Source organism: Curcuma longa, chromosome 11, assembly GCF_044706935.1.
Source record: "Curcuma longa cultivar G26 ecotype Majalengka, Jawa Barat chromosome 11, ITB_CL_G26_1.1, whole genome shotgun sequence".
Classification (NCBI taxonomy): domain Eukaryota; kingdom Viridiplantae; phylum Streptophyta; class Magnoliopsida; order Zingiberales; family Zingiberaceae; genus Curcuma; species Curcuma longa.
In genome coordinates, this window is record NC_133871.1 from 16,284,405 (window position 1) to 16,299,555 (window position 15,151).

At 40.6% G+C, this 15,151-nt stretch overlaps 4 protein-coding genes across 5 annotated transcripts; 1 reads left to right on the top strand and 3 right to left on the bottom strand.

Annotated features, from left to right (window-relative positions):
• Nucleotides 1-1,623: 1,623 nt before the first annotated feature.
• Nucleotides 1,624-3,419, bottom strand: LOC141839297 (elongation factor Tu, chloroplastic-like). The gene is given in 2 exon segments (XM_074727015.1): nt 1,624-3,195; nt 3,198-3,419. Coding segments are annotated over 2 exon segments (1,440 nt in total). The 5' UTR covers nt 3,355-3,419; the 3' UTR covers nt 1,624-1,912.
• A 1,311-nt stretch (nt 3,420-4,730) lies between these two features.
• LOC141838134 (GDSL esterase/lipase ACHE-like) lies at nt 4,731-7,495 on the bottom strand. Its single transcript, XM_074725531.1, has 5 exons — nt 7,185-7,495; nt 6,182-6,391; nt 5,925-6,091; nt 5,243-5,513; nt 4,731-5,075 (listed from the first exon to the last, which is right to left on the bottom strand). Exons 1-5 carry the CDS (start codon nt 7,441-7,443, stop codon nt 4,810-4,812), a joined length of 1,173 nt encoding a protein of 390 aa, XP_074581632.1. The 5' UTR covers nt 7,444-7,495; the 3' UTR covers nt 4,731-4,809.
• A 572-nt stretch (nt 7,496-8,067) lies between these two features.
• On the bottom strand, nt 8,068-14,205 carry LOC141838135 (serine/threonine-protein kinase STY13-like). Of its 2 annotated transcripts, none has more exons than XM_074725533.1 (7): nt 14,124-14,205; nt 12,415-13,118; nt 12,163-12,295; nt 11,890-12,085; nt 8,912-9,036; nt 8,656-8,814; nt 8,068-8,405 (listed from the first exon to the last, which is right to left on the bottom strand). In XM_074725533.1, the coding sequence occupies exons 2-7, from the start codon at nt 12,543-12,545 to the stop codon at nt 8,361-8,363; spliced, it is 789 nt and encodes a 262-aa protein (XP_074581634.1). In that variant the 5' UTR covers nt 12,546-13,118; nt 14,124-14,205; the 3' UTR covers nt 8,068-8,360. The 2 variants fall into 2 exon arrangements, with proteins under 2 accessions (XP_074581634.1, XP_074581633.1); XM_074725532.1 differs by having other exon boundaries at nt 8,068-8,583.
• LOC141838133 (L-type lectin-domain containing receptor kinase IX.1-like) lies at nt 13,755-15,100 on the top strand. The gene has a single exon (XM_074725530.1). It carries the CDS (start codon nt 13,755-13,757, stop codon nt 14,937-14,939), a length of 1,185 nt encoding a protein of 394 aa, XP_074581631.1. The 3' UTR covers nt 14,940-15,100.
• Nucleotides 15,101-15,151: the final 51 nt, after the last annotated feature.

The following is a 15,151-nucleotide window of genomic DNA, read 5'->3' on the forward strand; positions in this document are numbered from 1 at the left end:
TATGAAATAGTATCCGATCGATGGTGAATCTCATATGGAACTCGATGACTTATTTAAACAATAAAAACAAAATACAGAGGATCTGCACGTTTTGTGGTTGAGATGAAGACACATAAACACTTATTTGTTGGATGTTAGTCCTTCCATTGTGGATCTATCTCCATTATTCAGGAGGCTGCACATAAACAGTTAATTTGTTGGATGTTATGTTAGTCCTTCCATTGTGGATCTATCTCCATTATTCAGGAGGCTACACACAAACAGTCAATTTGTTGGACGTTAGTCCATTGTGGATCAATCTCCATTATTCAGGAGGCTACACATAAACACCTATTTGTTGGATGTTAGTCCATTGTGGATCTATCTCCATTATTCAGGCTTCTGCGAGGTAGTAGACAATTGCCAATGCTGTCGTTGAGGACGAGAAATAGATATATCATCAACAAATGCACTTACCATTGAGGTAGTAGATGTGAATTATCGTAGCTAGATTAATTAAATTAGACGTCTTATTATCAACAAATGCACCTTAAAAAGCACTGATAGCGTGCAGAGCGAGCAATCATGGCAATAACCAACGCCAAGGAGAGTGATTCTAGGATGCAAGGTCATATACAAGGGCAGGGCATCTGCAATCCATATTAAAATGCGATATTGATAAAATTACCTTTTAACATTTATAGAACAAACTAACTATTCAACATATTCAATCAATAGTTCCATATTAAAAATGTATGTAACCATAGAATGTAAAATGCCTCGTGATCAATATGAATCAACAATCTACAGTATATGAAAGAAATACCATGCCTATAATTGAAAACTTGCAAATTTAAATCAATATTTACCACACTGAAAACTTATAAAAATATTTAACGAACACAAGAATTATCCTCTACGAAGGTATATATAATTATGATTATTCATCTCAACCTGAATTTGGAGCTAACCGACTCAAAAGCTCAAATTTTTAGAGACGACCTGAGGCAAGTGGACCTTGTCACAATCATGTTTACATTAACTAAAATCGATAAAGCAACATTATATTGGACAACAAACACTAACTAAATGAACAATAGTGCATATGACATTTACTACAATTTGAAGAAGGTTTGCTTAGGAGAACAAGTAATGCCATCAACATCTGTGACAACTTCTGCGTAGAAAACTAGCTATATATCCCAACATTATATTTATTTAGATAGATTAACAAATCCATTTGCAATGACTTTCAAGAATCATTTGATCAAACAAACTGATAATTATTAAAACAGTAGGGAAAATAGCTACAGAAGCTGTTAAATAATTAATTGACCATGCAAAGCTACAGTCCGTTAACTGCCTTTTCACGAAATGGTTCAAATAAGTAAGAGAACAAAATAATCTCAAAAGTTGTATTTGCAGATAAACTAATCAATTTAAGATAACGGAGATGTGTATAGCATGGCCAAAATCTGAGCAATTAACTAAAGTAAGCATCTCAGTGAATTACTCAGCAAGGCAAACCACACACAACCTGTGTTACATCAATTAAAAACAGATCAAACAACATAAGCTGAACAAAGAACGAGAACTAAGTTGCCTTACAATGCTGAAAAAATAACTAATGTGATCAACAAGGCATTAGCATCTACAACTACTTATCCAAACAGTAGTTCAATAGAATAGCACAATTTAGTTGCTATGAATTTTTGGAGAGGCCAATTGACACCAGAGAAAGATCCTTATTGAAAAGAAGAAAAAAAAAGATGAATAGAGGAACCAAAACAGTAGAATATTTGACAATGTGATATGAGGTTAAGTGCATTCAACCTATTTCATGCTCGATCATAAATATTCAAACCTTACTAGCCGAAGATGTGAATTCATCTAGCAACTCAAAGGGGACCAATATAGGCTTATATTCGAGAGTTTATTCAATAATGGACTGTATTACTCCAGCACCAACAGTTTTGCCACCCTCTCGGATCGCAAACCGCATTCCCTGCTCACAGGCAACAGGCATGATAAGCTCAACAACCATCTTGACACGGTCCCCAGGCATGACCATCTTTGCCTCCTCATCCTTGTCATTCATTATGCTAGAAACCTTGCCGGTGACATCAGTGGTCCTCATGTAGAACTGAGGACGATATCCGGCAAAGAAGGGGGAGTGCCTCCCACCTTCTTCCTTCTTGAGGACATAAACAATGGCGGCAAATTTGGTGTGGGGAGTAATGGTGCCGGGCTTGGCCAACACCATCCCTCTCTGGATGTCCGCCTTCTGTATCCCACGAAGAAGCAACCCGACATTGTCCCCGGCCATGGCATCATCAAGAGTCTTTTGGAACATCTCGACACCGGTGACCGTGGTGTTACGCGTCCCCTGGAGGCCAACAATTTCGACTGTCTCACCGACCTTTATGGTGCCACGCTCGATCCGGCCGGTGGCGACAGTGCCACGTCCGGTAATGGAGAAGACGTCTTCAATCGCGAGAAGAAAGGGGAGGTCGGTCTGGCGCTGAGGGATGGGGATGTAGCTGTCGACTGCATCCATGAGTTCGTAGATCTTGTCGACCCAGGGATTTTCACCGCGCTTGATCTTAGGGTTGCCCATGAGCGCCTCGAGAGCGAGGAGGGCGGAGCCGGAAACGATGGGAACATCGTCGCCAGGGAACTCGTAAGAGGAGAGGAGCTCACGGACCTCGAGCTCGACGAGCTGGAGAAGCTCCTCGTCGTCTACCTGGTCCTGCTTGTTGAGGAAGACGACCATGTTAGGTACGCCGACCTGCTTGGCGAGGAGAATGTGCTCCTTAGTCTGGGGCATCGGGCCGTCCGCACCGGAGACAACGAGGATAGCGCCGTCCATCTGAGCGGCGCCCGTGATCATGTTCTTGACGTAGTCAGCGTGGCCGGGGCAGTCAACGTGGGCGTAGTGACGGGATTCCGTCTCGTACTCGACGGTGGCGGTGTTGATAGTGATGCCACGGGCGCGCTCCTCGGGGGCGGCGTCGATCTCGTCGTACTTCTTGGGGGCGGAACCGCCGACAGCAGCCAGTGCCATGGTGAGGGCGGCGGTTAGGGTGGTCTTGCCATGGTCCACATGGCCGATGGTGCCGATGTTGACGTGGGGCTTCTTGCGCTCGAACTTGCCGCGGGCGGCGCGGACAACGAGATGGGCGTGGCGGTGGCGGAGGCGTGGACGGAAGACGGGGAGGCGCAGAATAAATTTGCGGTGGAGAAGGAGGAGGAAGAGAAGAGAAGATTGGCGGCAGCGGAAGAAGGGAATCTGGGGGCTTGGGGCTTGGAATACGTAGAGGAGGTGGACGAAAGGAGACTCTTTTGGGCTGCAAACATGGTGTGGATGGAAGCCATGGATGGGGATGGGAGATTTGGATATGGCGGCAGCAGAGGGGGAAGGGAAAGGGCAAAGGGCAAAGCTGATGAGGTCGGCGTGTCTGTCTTCCTATCTCCGCCCTCCCTTTCCCTAATTGGATCGAAACCAGCCCAATAACTCATACGTATATGGATAGGCCGACCCATAATTTCGGGCCTTCCTTCGTTTTACAGGATTTAATTTAACTTGCTGCATTTACTATTTACATAAGAATTTAAATACTGAAAACTAAATTTATATATCATTGTTTCTCTTGTAGTAGCGGTTGAGTATATTACAAGAGGACTGGATATGCTCGTATAATATTTCAGTCACAAGAGAGAGGATTAATTATCTTGGCAAATAAAACTAGTGTAGAAAGACCGTAATATAATAATTCAGTAGTTATGCTTAATTATTTCAGTAGCAAGCCGTACGATATATGGAGTTATTTGCAGAAAGGGCAGCAAGTTATACAAGAAGATGAAAGAAAGCAATGAGAAATGCTGGAAAGATGCTCGTTCTTGCTCTTTAGAAGTTGATGTGAGCTTGGCCACGGCGATGAGTCCTTGGTCCCTCCCTCCACCATTTCTCCTTTCCAACGTCCGTACGTGGTGAAGCTTTCTTTCATCACTGCCCCATGGAAGTGGCTTGCCCTCCCTGCCCACGGTCGTCGACCAGCTTTGAGCAACACGTACTCTGCGTCTGTGTCTGTGTCTGTGTCTGTGCTGTTAAAGTTGACTGAGAGATTCCCCTTCTGAGCAGCCTCTTTATGTGTGCCTCGAAGACATTACTGCACATATATGGTGTTCCACTAGAGGCGGAGCGAGGCAAAGGTCTGTTATCTTGCCTTCCAAGTGCTATATATATATATATATATATATATATATTCATTTCCGTACATATTCTGCATCACCATCGCTCTGAAAATTTTGCAACCAAGGTTTCTGATTCACAATTTTTCTTATTGGTGGCCGCTCAGGCCTCTTTTGCTCCAGTATTTATTCTAAAAAACATAAAATTTTTCTTATTGGTGGCCGCTCAGGTTTGTGATTTTCCGTCGCGTGGGATATCAGTTCTCTCTCTATATATATATATATATATATATATATATATATATATATATATATATATATATATATATATATATATTAATTATGTATAATTTATTATCGATGGTTTTAAATGATGACTTGCTTTGATTAAGACTTAGTTAACACTGATAAGGAAGGTTGTTGGAAATTATCTATTGAAACTGACTTCATCAGGAGAAAGTAAGATGTAATAGATATGAATTTACTACTTGGTGAATTCCAGTGCTTGCAAATGCATCAACACACAAAACCAAAGCACTATTTAATTTGCTGCTACAAAATTCGCAATAACTCATGCAGCATTATTGATTAGCAGCCAAAGTGAAACAAGAGAGGCAGAGGTGCATGTAGTTGTAGCTCTCAGTGAGCTTGCCTTTGACAAACCATTCTCAAAGGGGTTGGTGGGTCTGAGAATGCACCCTCCACTATTTGATCATACACCCATTTGTTGGCAGCCTCAGTATAATGAACTCCATCCCAGCATATCCTCTTCAAAGGATTCTTGCACGCCTTCCCAATCATAACCTCGGTGCCGTTCACAACGACCTTAGAACCACAGCCCCAGTGGACGTTGTAGTTATACTTGCCACCATGCCCACAGCAAGATACAAGAGGGTGCTCAAAGCCTACACATTATCGGTTAACATAAGTGCTGAAACCATAATGACATTTCATTGATTAAGATATAAGTGAATGCCTGTTATTTTACTTGCATTTGCTCTCAGTCCATTCAAAACTTTAATAGAACACATGTTCGAGTCTTACTTTAATAGAACACATGTTCGAGTCTTACCGTGCATCTTGGCTTGGCTTATGAGTTTGAACTTCACAGAGTAGACATCAACATAGGTGAATAGGGCATTAGGGAGGTCTTTTCTGAGTTTGATCACAGTTTGCTTAAGCTTGGCGTTAAACAGCTGAGCCACATCATTAAATGGAGTTCCGCAGCCAGTGTGGTCGACCTCAGGTGCTCTGATAGGAAATCTGTCGAGAATATAAGGCAAGCAACCAAAGGGACCTGTGTTATGGATCCAAAAGTACCTTCCTCCTTGGCCATAGACACTCTGCATCAACTCATTAGAGAAAAGATTGAATGTGACCACACTTTTTGTTCATAGCTAAGCCAAAACAACATATAATCTTTCAACATTAATGTTCTACTAGTAAAAAAACTTAACATATCTAACAGCGTACAAGCATTCATCATAGATTATGTTTTGCCAATGACATTAGCGCAAAGGCCAACAAGTAATAGAGCTGCTTTTTTAGGAACAGTTGCTAATAAAACAGTTCACTTGCATTTGTCTCTATCGGTATCAATATTTAGCAGCGACTATTTATTGGCCCAATGATTGTAGCAGCGACACATACATATGAAAGATTTTTACCTTTTTCACTTTCAATAGGTAATGGTAAATATAACAAAGCTCGATTCATGCAACTTGTGTAGAATCTCTTCTCTATAGTTTCGTTACCTTTATGACAATAGTGAATTTATCCAGGATATCAGGGATAGTTGCTTTCACTTCCTCGGTAGTCATGTTATTGACATAGCCTGAAGTGAGGTCATTTTGGCCGATGTCAAAGGTATACAAAGCCCTAGAGAAGTAGTCCTCTCGAGGTAATACATCTCTAAATGTCCCTGCAGAGGAACATAAATCAGTTGGCATGTTTGCACATCATCACGTGGATGCTTCTTCGAGATGAATGTGTATAGCTAGCTACTACTTGCCTTTCTCGTAAGCTATCCGAGATCTAGATTTGAACTGTGTAAACTGCCAGGTTTGAACATCCAAAGAGAAAGGACTGTACCCAGTTTGGAAAATAGTTGCATTTTGTCTTCGAATTGTCGATCCTGCCGTAGCGAAGTTAGCTCCATGGGAGAAATTTGCTTCTATTGAATTAAGATATGCACTGAGGAAAGGAAGTCCAAGGCCCTGAGCTGTTAAACACATGTAACATGGTAGCTTAGGACTTGATCGACACTTTACTCTTTAACTGTAAGAAGTCGAACAATTTCTTAAAAACAATTCCAGAGAAATGCAATTAACACTAAACTTAGATGAGTCTGTCTGACAATCAAAATCCCTGTCGAGCACAATTCAAGTATGTCATGCACCACCATTTTCAGTAGAAAGAACTTGAAGATGAATAGAAAGGCATTGACGTAAATTCGATCAGTTTCTATCGAATGAAAACATAAGGCACGCTCGACTCAAACAATGGCTTGTTTTCATTTATGCGTTGTTTGTGATTTTGTAGCAGACGAGTCACAAGACAAGCATGAAGCATGTGCCCCCACTTTGGTCAAGGACATGCTCGGGGATGTCGCAAGCAATTCAACTTTAAATGAACCACTCAAAATAATTTGAATACTGTCCGTTGAGCTCCGGGACAATAAAAGAGGAACAATGATTGCGTTCCCAATACATGCTACAAATCTGGATCCACTCGCCCCCAAAAGTCACACCACACCTCTTTAAATAAATCGTCATAAAATCTTTATCGGTTTGTCGGTTTCGAAATGTTCAAACTAAAAATCTGCAAATAATAAAAAAAAAAATCAAACATTTCAATTTGGTTCCTTTGTTCCGAAACCTCGATTTACATCTAAGAACGGACAAGAACTTTAAAGCGGCTTTACATAAAAAAGCAACATATTTTTTCCCAATCTTTTCTCTCGTCGCTTCCTTTGTAGTAATTAAGAATGCATCGATCGATAAGGAAATGCGCACCGATGAAGTCGACGATGAGGCGGCCGTCGCAGTACCTGCCGGCAGGCGCTCCGAAGAAGGTCTCTCCGTGCGGAGGAGGGGCCGCGCCGAACGCCGCCGACAGCCCTCCGGTGTCGGAGTTGGAGTCGCCGAAGTTGAAGACGGCGGGGAAGGCACAGGGCGAGGCGGACGGACCGGAGTCGTCGGCCAGTAGAAGGGAAAAACACAGCAGAAGTTGGAGCGAGGAAGTGAGAAGGAAGGCGTAGTGATGGGACGCCATCGGAGTGGGAAAGGAGGCGGAGTAAGTAAGTATTGCAGGCAGCCAGGCTGAGAAAGATAAGGGGAAGAAAGAGTGTGTTTTTGTATTATATTATATTATATATAGTATTATAGTATGGTATAGTCTAGGCTTCTTGGCGAGTTGGCGGTGAAGAAAATTATAAAGAGAGAGAAATTTATTTTTGCAGTAATGAATCAATCACGTGTCATGGGGAAGGACAACATGGACCTGGATTATCATCTCTCTGTCTCACACACATTGTTGAATGGTAAATATGATACATATATTTTGGAAATCGAATGAGGCCTTTTTAGCACATTTTCTCGAAAAGAAAATGTAGATTCTTTGTAATACTAAAAAATATATTAAATTCTTTAAATTTATTTTAGAGTGGAGTATGAAACTAACTAACATATTTTCACAAAATCACACATTATCAACTCAAAAATTCTTCCTTCCTAGTTTTCTTCAAAATCAGATTTAGCACTGATCGAACTAACCTACAACGGCAACATCATGCTTAGGCGAGACCCCATGACAAAAAATGTTTTATCAGATATTTTCAGTTGTCATTCTTGAAGAGTCCACAATAACTGCACCTGATCTCTGAAGTTAAGGAGCTCAACCATTCCGCCTGCATTTGTGCAGGCAATTTACCCAAATGCGGAAATAATTTCAACCTCATAAAGGAGGTGAAGCCATGATACTGTTTTATTCCTAACATACGCGTAGCAACCAGGAAATGGAATAGTAGTGTTAGCAGATAGATGCATGTCTGAGAATTGAATTCACTAATCAATTCGGGAAGGCTAAAGGTTTATTTGTAGAAGGTGTCTAAAAACACTGGCCAAAGCAAGAAAATCCTTTGCTATTCCTAGTGCCCTTCGCAATATCGTCCGTTTCATCTCGAGCTGCCATCAATGAACTTGTGCCGGGAGATTCAGGCGGCAAAACCACATTTTCTGAATTGAAGGCATGTGATGAAACAACATGTTCAGGTGGTGAAAGAGTAGAAAGATAATGTAGAAGCATCTGAACTATTTGGCTAAAGTTGGGACGTGAATTTGGGTCCTCTTGCCAACAAGAAGTTAAGATTAGAGCCAGTTCCTCCGGAAGGTCATCCGCACTTGGCCTGAAGTTCTAAAACCAGAAAGGACAAACAGTTCGATTTCAATATTGTTAAAAAGACCGCAGGATTGCAAAGTGGACTACCTTGAAAGCAGCTGCATAGGCCGCTTGCAGGTTGGACATGCCTTCAAAAGGAAGCCGATTGTGAAGTAACTCCCATAACACAATTGCAAAGCTGTATACATCCACCTTATGATTGTAATGTTTCTTCTCTCCATGCCTTAATGTGACAGTGCTGTATAACTGTACAGTGGTTTTTGTTGGTTATCATTTAGAAATTTCACACAGTATCCAGCAATAGATCGAGCATCCAAGCAATTATGCAAGCATTATAATGCACCTCAGGGGCCATCCAACGGTACGTTCCTGTTTCAGCAGTCATCATCTCAGTTAATGTTTCTTCTCTGGCCAAACCAAGATCGACCAGTTTCACTGCCCTCTGGTCTGCAGTCAATAGCAAGTTCTCTGACAAGGAGACAATGGTAGAGATATGAAAGGAGAATTTGTTTTAAAAAAGGGTTAAAGTTCATTCCAGGGCTGAAAAGTAGTTAGCATAAGCATAAAAATTGAGTAGATACATGAACCATATCATAGAAATCAAAGCTTTATAACTGAAAAAAACAACCATAAAACCAAGTGACCCTATGCAGGCCTTGATGACAATTCTTCTACAAGGCAAACCCAAGTGCATAGGGTTCATGACATTGCAGGTCTACTTTATTGGTTTTCATCTGGCAGTTGACCATATATAAGAAGATTGCCAGAATTTTCCTATCCTAAAAGGTGCAGCACCCCTGGGAATCATATATTTCAGAGTGCCGTCTTTAAATCTTACATGTTCCTAATAAATAGCCATGCTACCAAATTATTCAACATTAGTATTTGGGCACATATCCATTGGTTGCAAAGTGCTAAAGTCAAATTAATAAATAACCACGTTGATGTACAATATGATAACATCAACAACTGAAAAAGATCAATTCCATAGTACAATGTGCTAAAGCTCATTCAGGAGTGTCAAATACCAAACATATCATGACATTGTTTATATCATTGAAGTATTTAAATGCATGAAAACTGATAAATTCAAGAGTTAAGCTACCATTTCCTATCCAGGTTAAATCTTCAATGACTTTTTTGGTACTATATTACTAAAATTCTCTCATCCTAAATCATCAAACACTATGCAGTCCAGAGCTTCATCTTGATGTCTTCCTCATACAGTTTCATCTTCACTGATATCCAAATTGGTGTCCGAAAGCTTCATTTGCCCTTTGGACATGCTTTTTTCAGTATTTGACAAAATACCAAATATCTTTAAAATTTTTCCACACAAGCATTTAACTATGCCTATTGAACAAAACCATGGGATATATGGTCATTACAATATTTTCTATGATTTTGTCATTTAAGATCACTCTCACCAATTTTAGAATGTGTTGCTTCTTTACCGTTTACAAAGACACACACACACACACACACACACACACACACACACACTTGGTGGTCACACACACCGAGCTGCCCTTTCCTTTCCATTATACCAAAATCTTATAAAATTTTTCATATGCCTATGGGGTACATGACAATCACCCAAGATTTCATAGACTCCTTTCCGTTTCAACTACTTAGTCTGTATCCTAAGAATTATATCTTAATTTTTCTTTGGCGTTGAACATAGATCAAAATCTCTACAATTTCTACAATTCAATTATTTATCCACCCATTTAGTATTACAGAAGTTATATTTCATATAATTCAATTTTAATTCTACTCAATATCTTAGTTTCTGAAACTTTCAGCTCAGAATTCAAAGTTTTATTTATCTTCACTAAACTCTCATAATTAACATAATAGAATCAATCAATTAACTAGCATAATATGAACAAGAAGTAGCATATAAAATGGAGTTTTATTTGAATATGACAAGTTAATCTAGTATCAATATAAAAATGTATGGACTTAGAGTTGATGCAGAAAGTCCATTGACCTGACAATTGAATAGTTCGATTACAAGAAACTATATCATAATGTAAGTCAAATATTACATTGATATAAGTATTAGACACTCATTTCTTTCTAAAATTGACCACAACAATTGTTGGTATTGACAATTTATTCTGTTGCTTTTTTGAAGTGTTTATGTGAGACTTAGAGATTTGGAGAAGCCTTTTCCCGGTTAAAGCACCAAAAAAAAATTAATTTTAATTTAAAAATGGAAAATATTTGCATTAAATCTGGCAAGAAACGGAAAAATGCAGTCAATTTCTAAGTTTTTTAAAAAATGTGAGTGTTATATCTGTTTCTAAAAAAAAACAAAGAAAAAAGAGGAATAATAATGAAAAAAAATATTATATTAAACTAGAAACTAAGATGAGGCTATTTTGTCAAAACAAGGATCTAGGTCCTGTGGTGTACATTGTTATAAAAAGGACTAGTTCTGGTTTAGTCACATAGCTGAGACTAAACTGAAATGAAATCTAGGTTTAAGTTGTTTCCATTTGTTACATGTCTTCCATCCAGACAACCATATGATTCTTGTATCTCTTCTGAAACAATCTACTAATGATAATAACAATTCCTATTGTTCATCTAGTATGAACCAACTTCTTTCCCTTGATTCCCTTCCAGATCGTATAAGTGGATGATATCTGCAGATTTATAATTCTTAACCAAGATACAACAGGTACATGCACCCATGGATTCATATTTGTAATGAGACTTCAAGTTGAAAACCTAATTGGATCATTAATCCATTACCATACTCACTTATCATGATTCTTAAATTATCCATAGATGCACTAGAAATGTCCATTGGCTTTAAAAAAAAAAGAAAATCATTGATGATTTTAGATGTTGTAGAACCCCTTTTCAGCAAGGAATTGAATGAACATGCGTTTTTATACTTCAAAAACGGGGTGCAAGCAAATATTAGAATTAGACATTGAAATCCTTGTCTAATTTATATCCTCTTAATCTTTCAACAAAGAGATAATTTTGCTCAAGAAATCTTAAAGATTCTTTTCCATCTAACTATAGCATAAAACTATCAAGTGCATTCAATCAATTTCCATTCTCCTGCATACTTTGACAAAAAATAGTACAAGGACTAAGTAACACAATCTTCATCACCTAGCTAAAATATGCATATGAATGCTGCTCTTAGTCACAACACTAGTTGACTGATGTATAGGTTTAAGCTAATGTTCCGCCACTGAGAAACACAGTATGCACTGAAGGGACAGACAAAATAATGTACTAGGAAATATTCAGAAATAACCAAAAAATTTGAAAAAAAGAATAAAAAAGGGAAAATACCAGGCTTCAGATCACGATGGATGATCCCATGAGAATGCAAGCACTCCATAGCTCGAGCTATATCCAATGCAAAGGCAACTGCAACACGAGGCTCCAACTTCCTAGGCCTCATGTTTATCAAATACTTGCGCAGTGATCCTCCAAGAAGAATCTCCGTAACTACCACCATCACAGGTTCCATGCAAGCTCCAATAAACTGAAAGTTTAACAGCATCCATTAGCAAAAGAAATAAGAGAGATAGTCGTTGAAAGAACGCCATTGGCGAAATCAACCTTCACGAGGTTTTTGTGCTGAACACGGGAGAGCAACGTCACTTCCCGCATGAACCTCCCCTCCCTCTTCGTTGCCTCCTCGGCGTTGTCCCCTTTGTGCATGACCTTGACAGCCACATTTTGGTTCTTATACCTACACACCATGGCGCCGACAGGACCCCATACTCCTCAAAAATTAGTTCGAGAAAAAAAAAATAGACAGCAATCGAACAGTATTGCCGAGAAGGGGCTGATCTCAGCCTAGCAACTCACTTTCCTTCGTACACCTTCGCGTGAGCGCCTTCCCCGATCTTGGGCCCGACGAACAGCAAGTTAGGGTCGATGAGCCACTTCGGATCTAGGCGGCACTCCTCGAGAGGGAAGAAGCCGTTCCCAGATTCCATCTCCGCAGCCAATTAAGAAGATCTAGCATCTACTGCTCCTCACAGTAAATTATTCAAGCAGAAAAGGCATCTTAATCGCAGGACATGGAGTTCAGTACAAAATCACTCCTTTTCCACTCTCCGCCGCTGCTAGTTCACTGAATTTGGGCATGAAAACAAGACGTCAAAACAAGCTCTGCGTTTCCGCCCCCAAGCTCATGCCACTGCATCCCAGAAAAATTATATCACAAGTACAATGATCCAGCAGCTCTTCCATGTCCTCCCGAGCCCATGACGAGGCTAAGAACCACTATCAACACCAATCCACTCTAAGCTCCCCTCCCCTTGTTCCAAAAAGAATGGAACGGAGACAAGGAAAAGAAGGGGGAAAAAAATCCGTCCAAGGAAGAAGGTAAGGTCTGAGAGTGAGATGAAGAAGGCAGGTGAAGAGGAGAGGAATCATGCCCTCATACATTAATATCACCCTATGCCTTGCGCTTCATCACCTTACCGCTTATGCATTTACTTTACTAACACTTGATTCTTCTATCTTATTGCCGAGTCTTCATATTGCAATGTAAACGCCCAACTAACCTAGACATGTTAATTTATCAAATCTGTCTTAATTGACTAATCCAATTACATTACATAATTAATTACTATAATAATCTTAAACTTTAGTAATAAAAATTGTATCTACACGTTAATCAATATAAATAAGGTAGATGTTCGCTCAAATTACCTTCAATAGTCACATGCATGCTTCATTACTCTCCCTCAGTTTAGTCATTTTTTTAAAATTTATATAAATAATGGTGAGTGAAAGTCAAATTCTCATATGGATAACCATCAGTTCAAAACAATGTGAATATATATGATCATTGATTAATATAAAGTTTTATTTGTGGAGGTAAAAACAAAATATTCTTATTTGTTCCAATAGTATGTTACAAATATTTATTCGATGAACAAAATTATATTATATGATAGAAATTTTAGTTTGTTATAAATATCAAAATTTTGTTGGACTTGGTTATGAAGTTTTTGTACTTGTTTATTTATTTTGGGGCTAATGACTTTGACTGAAGACTAAGATAATATAACCAAATAATAGAGGTTGTTTGCAAGCCATCCACGATTATAGAAAAACCTTGCGAGATAGTTTCCTGCAGACAGACCATTCAGAAAAACTAACTAGAACATTACAACCTGCTGTTCCTCATCCTGGACATGGCCGTCTTTGGATTGATTACCAGATTAGTAAGATTAATCATCTTTCTCTTATGCGGACCAATACGTTGTCTGGTACGTTGGTTACTTCGATCCTTTGGCCAAAGCTCAAGCTGGAGACGTTGGATTTATGGCGAAAAGGATACAAGCGATTCACTGGATCTGGATGTCGAATTAGCCATATCAGCCGGCGTCCCAGGTCGATTCTGTTACAAGGATCTCGTATCTGCGACAAGCAATTTCTCAGACAAGCAGAAGCTCGGCCAAGGTGGATTTGGTTGCGTTTATAGAGGATTACTAAGTAGCAGCAAGCAACAAGTGGCAGTGAAGAAGATCTCAAGCAACTCCAAACAAGGAATCAAAGAATACCTGTCGGAGATCAAGATCATTAGCCGGCTTCGGCATCGGAATCTGGTGCAGCTCGTGGGTTGGTGCCACGAGCGCTCCGAGTTCATCCTCGTCTACGAGTTCCTCCCCAATCGAAGCCTCGACTGGCACCTTTTCCCCGTGAAGAAGAATGATCACTCACTCACATGGGAGGTCAGGTACGGCATCGCCCTCGGCCTCGCCTCGGCGCTGCTCTACCTTCACGAAGAAGCGGAGCAGTGCGTGGTGCACAGGGACGTCAAATCCAGCAACGTGATGCTGGATTCCGATTTCAACGCGAAGCTGGGGGACTTCGGGTTGGCCAGGCTGGTGGATCGTGAGTTCGGCCTGAAGAGCACGGCCGTGGCAGGGACGTTCGGCTACTTGGCGCCGGAGTGCTTCGCGACCGGCAAAGCCAGCAAGGAATCGGACGTGTTCAGCTTCGGCGTGGTGGCGCTGGAGATCGCGGCGGGGAGAAGGGCGGTGGAGCCGAGCAAGGACGATGAGGAGGTGAGGCTGGTGGATTGGGTTTGGAGGATGCACGGCAGGGGGGCGCTGCTGGAGGCGGTGGATCCGAGTCTTGGCGCGGCGTCTTATGCGAATCAGGCGGAGTGCTTGATGCTGGTAGGATTGTGGTGCGCGCACCCGGACAGAGGGCAGAGGCCTTCGATGAGGCAGGTGGTGCTGGCGCTCAACTTTGAGGGCCCAGTTGCAGAAATCCCTAAGGAAATGCCTGTGCCGGTGTTTGCTCAGCCACCGTCTCAGGATCTGAACTCTATTGCAACAATTACAGATGCAAGTCTCATGACCGGCCGATGATCACATCACTCTTTAATTATCTATTGAAACATTTGTTTGCTTTGATAATTTGGTGTTTACATGCTTTCAGTTCTGCGTTTATGCTGTTTACAGATTACAGTTTCTGTTTTGTATAAGTACGGGGTTTTGTCTAATGTAGCTATGGCTAAGTTGTGTTTTTTTTCTTAAAAGTATTTTGGCTGGAAATGTATAAAACTCGTGTCTGATTCCTG

What these genes read in the sequence shown, in the direction of transcription:
- LOC141838134 (XM_074725531.1), bottom strand. Translation starts at nt 7,443, where the DNA reads ATGGCGTCCCATCACTACGCCTTCCTTCTCACTTCCTCGCTCCAACTT. An exon ending in AATTCACTATTGTCATAAAG is followed by an intron (nt 5,514 to 5,924) that starts GTAACGAAACTA and finishes GAGTTGATGCAG; the next exon opens with AGTGTCTATGGCCAAGGAGG. An exon ending in AAGCCAAGCCAAGATGCACG is followed by an intron (nt 5,076 to 5,242) that starts GTAAGACTCGAA and finishes GATAATGTGTAG; the next exon opens with GCTTTGAGCACCCTCTTGTA.
- LOC141838135 (XM_074725532.1), bottom strand. Translation starts at nt 12,545, where the DNA reads ATGGAATCTGGGAACGGCTTCTTCCCTCTCGAGGAGTGCCGCCTAGAT. An exon ending in AGCACAAAAACCTCGTGAAG is followed by an intron (nt 12,086 to 12,162) that starts GTTGATTTCGCC and finishes TTAAACTTTCAG; the next exon opens with TTTATTGGAGCTTGCATGGA. An exon ending in CCTATGCAGCTGCTTTCAAG is followed by an intron (nt 8,584 to 8,655) that starts GTAGTCCACTTT and finishes TTCTGGTTTTAG; the next exon opens with AACTTCAGGCCAAGTGCGGA.
- LOC141838133 (XM_074725530.1), top strand. Translation starts at nt 13,755, where the DNA reads ATGGCCGTCTTTGGATTGATTACCAGATTAGTAAGATTAATCATCTTT.